The following is a 6800-nucleotide window of genomic DNA, read 5'->3' as shown; positions in this document are numbered from 1 at the left end:
CACACACACACAAAATGCCCCACAGGCTAGTTTTTCTATTTTTAGTAGAGACATGGTCTCACTTTGTTCAGGCTAGTCTTGAACTTCTGAGCTCAGGTGATCTACACACTGTGGCCTCCCTAAGTGGGAGGGTTACAGGTATGAGCTACCAAGCCTGGCCTTCTTTTTGTTTTCTTTGGAGACAGAGTCTTGCTCTGTCTCCCCAGCTAGAGTACAGTGGTGTTATTGTAGCTTGCGGCAAGCTTAAACTCCTGGGCTCAAGCAATCTTCTTCCCTCAGCCTCCCGAGTAGCTACAACTACAAGTACATGCCACTATGTCCAGCTAACTTTCCTATTTTTTAATAGAGACCAGGTCTTACTCTTGTTCAGGTTAGTCTCAAACTCTTGGCCTCAAGCAATCCGTCTGCTTCTGCCTTTCAGAGTGCTAGAATAACAGGCAAGAGCCATGGCACCCAGCCTTTCTGGCTGCCTCATCTGGAATACTATATCAATCTTCCAGGAATGGTGAGGCAAATGAATGACAGTCTACGTGAAAGACCCAAAGCACCAAACAGATAAAAGGCTTGTGTTTGTCTTCTAAGGGCTTCCTGGTTGGAGTTGAGAGGGAAGAAGAACCCAAAGGGCCAGGCTCTCTTTCCCATACTTGTTTACCCCACAAGTAGGAACATCTATTTTGGGGGGGGTACAAGAAAATGTTACCCTTGAAACACCCCCATAACCTTATTCATATAATGGGGATGGAGGGATGGCCCACAAACTTTTAATTGACAATTTTTAATTTTAATTCTGCAAGGTTCTTTTCATAGTTTGGAGCTAACAAAACCTTTTTAAAGTCTCAAATATGTTCCTTGGCCCTGGGCACTATGCCCATAGTGAGCCCAAATGGATAAAACAGTCTTCTGCCTGCTTCAAATCCCCACCCCAGTTTATTTGTGAAACAGATATAGGATTTTCCAGGACTTTGGGATATTCCCCAAAACAAACAGGAATAACTGGAACGTGGAATATGGATGGGAAAACATGGCTCATGTGCAACGCAGAACCAAGAAACCTGATCAGTACAGACAGTTCTGTCTCTCCCCACCCCAAACATCTCCCCAGTTATCCAGAGATTTGTGTTCACTCTTTACTGTAATTTTTTTAAAAGGAACTTTCTACTTCTAGTACTTCCCCACCTCTGCCACATTCTAAATGTGGAAAAAGCCGGCCATACAAAATGGGTGACCTTGGAGACTTCTGGTGGGGTGTGTTTTGCTATTATTTTGATAAGGGGTAGTATTTTGCCCTTTGACCCTCTGTCTCCAGCAGAGGGCACAAATTCTGTGGGTCATTTCCCCAAAGAACCTGCTTAGGAAGGCTTGGGAGATGGCAAGCAAACTCCCAAGGACTACCTCTCTGGGGTTAGGAGACAGGCCCCTCCTGCTCTAGTCTCCACTCTTAGCAAAAGGAATTGATTTTTGAAGTCCACAATTCTGTTCATCACATGGACAAGTCAGTGTATGGAGGGGTTGCACATCCAAATTGGATCTGATACTAGCAGTACTTTAGGCACCAAGGAGGCCAGGGCTTATAGAGGCTCCTGACTTGGCCAAGGTCACACTACGGCTAAGAAGCTGACTGGACTTGAATCAGCTTTCTTCAATTCCTGCTTTAGTGCTGGCTGGCCAGCTGAGCGCAGGAGTGCTGGGTTTTTGATGGTGCTGCTTCCATCTGATCTCTGGCTCCAGGAGTGTGGTGGGAAAGGGCCCCTTAGGGGTTATGGAATGGGTGTGGGGGAGGAGCCTCCAGTGGGGAACAGGAGGGGAGAGGGGGTACAGACATCTGTGTACTTGAGGCAAGGGTGGGATACTGGGCAATGATATACATACAGGACCCTGCTTTCCTGTGTTCCCAGTAGAGCCCCCAAGGGCCAGAGCCACCAGCAGTGATTCCAGGAGTAGAGTCAAATAAGGGAGAGAAAATCCTGAGACCAGGGCTGGCTGGGCCAGTTCTCCTGAACTTGTCAAGCGTGATTCTCCCTTTTCCCCTGGGTGGGGCCAAGACCTGGGGCCCCTGCTCTGTCATCACCTAACTAGGTTCCCTAACCTTGTGCTTCTAGATCCCAGAGAAGCTGGTCTTGAACTCCTGAATTCTGCACTTCAGAGCGGGGATGACAGGGGTGGAGGGGTATAGAGGGACACAGCCAGGAGTTCCTAGTCTGAAGCCCTGCCTTTGCTTACCTCCCTTGGTCTTCTCCCAACTGCTTCAGCCTCTAATGCAGTGGTTCTCAACCTGCGGGTCGTGACCCCTTTGTAACAATGAAAATAACACTGCAGCATTAGGAAGGTTGAGAACCACTGCTAATGCATGAAACCTTAGTATCTTCGCAGCTTGGATCTGGGGCCCAGGCAGACTTGGAAGTGGAAATGTTTTACAATACAAATAAAGTGAAAACATCCCTGTCCCCTCTCAACCCTGTTAATTTAGCCAGTTTCCTAGCTGGTGTAGGCCAAGGGCAAAGGAGCCACCCATTTAACATGTAGACTCTTAAGCCTGCTGTCCAGGCATCTGTCTCTTCTTAAGGCATTTCTGGGGTTGTCCCAAGCTCCACAATCTCAGCCCCCTTCCTAACCCAGTCCTACTTCTCTCGTAAAAATGCTGCATTACTCCAGGCTCAAAGTGGCCACAGAATGGCAAGGTACAGAGGGAGAGCTTGAGGCTGGGCAGTTTAGGAAAAAACTTGCTTTACTCTAAGGTAAAGCAAGACTGCCTGGCAGGGAGCAGCAGTGCCCAAGGGACCAGGGTAGAGTGGGATGAAGCCTGGTGTCCCCTTTCTCCCTCTCCAGATGCCCGGGATGGGTGCCAGCTCCTACCTGTTGCTGCTGGAAGTGCAGCAGCTCCGTAGGACTCATCTCACCATTGCTGTCTGCACCAGTGGCCATGTCCCTGCCTGTGCCGCCTGCGGCTGTGCCTGGGGCCCCGCCACTGCCGCCACCATCAGCTTGACCCGAGAGGCTACCCACGCCATTCTGACCGGACGGAGCCGACCTGATTGTCTCCGAGGCGGACTCCACCATCATGTCGCTCTAGCAGGACCTGGAGGAGGAGGAAACATGAGGGAAGAGCTGAGGCTCGAAGCTGGACAGGTAGCAACGAGAGTCCCTTAACAATACAACCACCACTGGATATCCACTTTCCTCACCCCAATCCCATCCCCAGTCCTGGGGCATCCCTCCCCATCACTGGACACCTCACTTCCCTCACCCCTATCGCCCATCCTGTGGTATCTCCTCAACTTTCCACAGGCTGTTCCTGGGATCCCTTGGGGGGTCTGGCCCCTCCCAATGTCACCCCTCCCCTAGGCCTAGGTAAGCAGCAGCTCCAGACTGAAGGTGAGATCTCCCATGCCTCCTCCCCTATATTTCCTTAACTTCCAGGAGACCTGGGCTGTGGAGGGGCAGGGACAAAGTCCTGGCACTGCCCATCAGGGTCCTAAACCTGTTCTGGGCTCTCCTTTCTGGTCAGGATGCCAAAGAATCAGCTGGTAGGGGGTGGAGTGAGGTGTGGGGAGGTCCTACACCAAGGAGGCAAAGGCAGAAGAGTTATTCACTAGGGACTCACCACATTGCTGCCCTCCCCTCCACCTATAATGAATTTTGTTTGTTCCCTAGGGCAGGATCTCCTTCCCCAGGCCACAAAAGGCCCTAATCAATGTTTGTTCTACCATTTAAATGGCTACTACTGGCTGAGCACCTATTGGGAGCCAGATACTCAGAGGGGAGGGGAAGGGAGGTGTACAATGAAGGAAGCCCTGGTCTCACTTTCCATCTTCCATTTTAAAGCCCTCAGCCCAGTCAGTGCCTGACCAAAAGTAGACCCTCAATAATTATTTGCTCACTCTCTACAGGTACCACAAGTCCTCCCACAAGAACTGTAGGAGACAGTTATCACACTACTTTCCAGATGGAAACTGAGGGTCCAGAGAGTTGGATTACTTACTCAAAGCAAAGAGTCAAGGTCTGGATCCTTCTTCACCAACCCAAAAATATTCAGAGTGGCTGAAACATCTCCGCAAGAGAGGGAGTAGTTTCGGGCAGTCAAGGGCAATAAAGAGGAGGAAGAGGAGGCCTGAGTTTCTTTAGGAGGTTCCACTACCTTGGGAACTCATACACAGACTGTGATGAAGATGAGGGTGGTTTATATAAGGCTGTTCTCAAATTCTGGGGGGTCCCCAACTATCCCCAGAGCTACAGTCCCTTGAGAGAAACAGAGACTTCTGTCAAATAGGCAATGTTTGTAATCTACCACTGACTTTAGACATATCTTAAGCTCCCTACACCTCAGATTCCTTGTCCTACAGAGGACATTTAGTACAATGTTTAGTACAAACATTTAGTACAATGTTTCTAAATACCCACAGGGAGGTTCCGGGACCCCCTCTTAGAAACCATAATCTGAGGAAGCTCAAGTCTCAAAATCGGCCTGTAGAACCCATGGATATGAAAACTGGTTCTCTGTATAGGTGGGTTCTGCAAAATACTATACGGTATTTTTAGTTTGTGCTTGGTTAAATGCATAGATGTGGGACCCACAAATATGGAGGGCTATTCTATATTTGATCCCAGCCTCTTGAATCCTTTGAGTAAATAAAACAGCATATGTAAGGTACCTGACACAACAAGCCCCCAATATTGACCAGCTCCTTCCTCCACCTACCCTAGTTAAGGATAAAGACCTGGCAACTCAGAGAGGCAACAGATTTGGCCCAGGTCACAGAGATCATCAAGGGGTAAGAGCACCCAGCAAGGCCCATGGAAGCCAGTCAGTGTGCTCCTCCTGCTTGATCCCTTGTGGCCTAGGGAGACCCTATAACCACATAGCCTCCCTCATCCAATTGGTGGGTAAGGGTCTAGCAGATTTAATTGCTTCCCCAAGGCAGTGGCTCCTAGAAGCATCTGCCTCCTACTCCTACACTCCCTAAGAACTTTTCTCTCACTCTCCTGGGCCCTTGGCTCAGCTTTTATCCTTGTTGGGGCAGAGAGGAAGAGTGAGATGGTATGAGGCGGGGGACAGAGAGCTGCTAAGGGTCCATGGGGAGCTACATCGCTGCTCCTGGGGATTCCAGGTGTCTCTGTCCCAGTGAGTCTGTGTGGCCTCCTGGGTGCATGTGTTTGTGAATTTCCCTGTATGCTCCCAAAGGCTTGCCCTGTCTGCACCTCAGCTACCACTCCACTCCTGGGTTCTGAGAGCAGGGCTTGGGTGCAGGCAGGCAGGGAGTGACTGTTCGGAAGAGATTGAGCACTTGGTCTCAAACCTTAATGGCCGTGTCAGCCTCAGGGCTAGTGGCTGCAAAATGATGAATAGGGTGGGCACCATCCTCTACCCATCAGAGCACAGGGCTCTGGCCTCTTCTCCTCCCAAACCACCCATTCTGGAGCCCTTTTACCCTCAAATCACCCACCCTATAAATCAACAGAAGCACCTTCCCCTACCTGGGCCTCCTCTACATGAGAGGTATGAGGAGACAGCAACCCCAACCCTAATGGGGGTGGAGAGCAGCTGCCTGCCCTGATTCCAAGTCTACCTTCTTTGAGATCTGAGAACTCCTGGGCCCCAGTGGACAAAGACCAGAGCCTCAAGGGTGCATGTACTCACAGGAGAAAAAAAGAGAAGCTGGCAATTACCTCCTGGGAGTAAGGGAGAGTGCCTCCCTTCCAACACACAGGGATACCATAACGTTGTAAATCAGACAGCAAGTTTGAAAAAAGGAAGGATGCAAGCATGGGTGTCCCCTTCTTTTTTGGGGAAGGGGGTGCAAAACCGATACCCAGTGAACAACGTAATTGCTGCAATGTGGTGTGTAATAATAGCTATTCAAAGGCCGATCATTCATATTAAACAGGGTGAAGCAAGCCTCTCATTTGCATGCTTGAGATTATATGCATTTGAAAAGTCATTTCCGCAGGGTGTACCGAATGGCTTTAATTCCCATGTGGCATACTCCACCCCCCCTCCCAGGCCTTCACTGATGACATACACCCATACACCTCCTTCCACAGACCCTGCCCGCCTACCAACACACCCCTAAACCTGAGGGACAGGCACTCCCAAGCCCTCTCTGGGTTCACCTCTGGCCTGGGATACCTGCTCTCCAAGGATAAGCATCTGCAGTGTCACCCTCCTGCTTACCTTTTCATAGTGTTGCAATGGCACTGGGGTGTTCCCTGCACTGTGGGTGAGCAAGCTCTGGGTGCCTGGGGCCCAGCCAGCTATAGATAGGTATAGGGTGGGGTGCAGGGGGAAGGCTTTGATATCGGTGCCCTAGACATACAAAGGTGTGGTAAAAGAAGCCAGTGTCTGTGGGAGCCCAAAGCCTGGCTAGGAGAGAAGGCGGGGACTGGGGATCACAAACTGACTGTGAATCTTTTGCCTTCCTCTTCTGGGCCTTAATTTCTCTATTTCTATCTACATGGAGAAGTGCTCTTGAAGGTCTCTTCTGACTTAGAGCTCCAGGAGTAGAACTCCCTAGTCCAGCAAGTAGACTATTTCAGTGGCTGTTGGGAATCACTGAAGGTCCATTAGAGTCACAGCTGTGGTCTCTTTCCTAAAGGGCTCCACCCAGTGAAGACCTGAGCTGCTTGCTCTGGTACTGAAGGTGAGCCCTCTGAGAGCCCCCTCCACTCTCCACTCGCTATCCTTCTCAACCCTCCCAATCCAGGCTCCTTCCCCAGTCACCTAGCTCCTCAGCAAAGGGCAACTGAACACCTGAATTAGCGAGGGGAGAAGCTCTGAGAATTAGACCACCTGGTTTCTTTTTTTT

General features: G+C 50.2%; 1 protein-coding gene across 3 annotated transcripts in view; it reads right to left on the bottom strand.

Annotated features, from left to right (window-relative positions):
• The window catches only part of FOXP4 (forkhead box P4), a 53948-nt gene that overhangs the window by 32428 nt on the left and 14720 nt on the right, over nt 1–6800 (bottom strand). For 2 of the 3 annotated variants that reach the window (XM_003789176.3, XM_012804874.2), the window contains exon 2: nt 2854–3076. In XM_003789176.3, coding sequence (XP_003789224.1) covers nt 2854–3060 — 207 coding nt within the window. In that variant the 5' untranslated portion in view covers nt 3061–3076. Of the gene's footprint in view, nt 1–2853; nt 3112–6800 lie in introns of those variants that run through there. The other variant, XM_023512883.1, reaches the window with a different exon arrangement.

The sequence above is a fragment of the Otolemur garnettii genome, unplaced genomic scaffold, assembly GCF_000181295.1.
Source record: "Otolemur garnettii isolate 467f Iridium unplaced genomic scaffold, OtoGar3 scaffold00031, whole genome shotgun sequence".
Lineage (NCBI taxonomy): Eukaryota > Metazoa > Chordata > Mammalia > Primates > Galagidae > Otolemur > Otolemur garnettii.
Note: the sequence above shows the minus strand (reverse complement) of the source record. Positions and strands in the feature narration are given on the sequence as shown.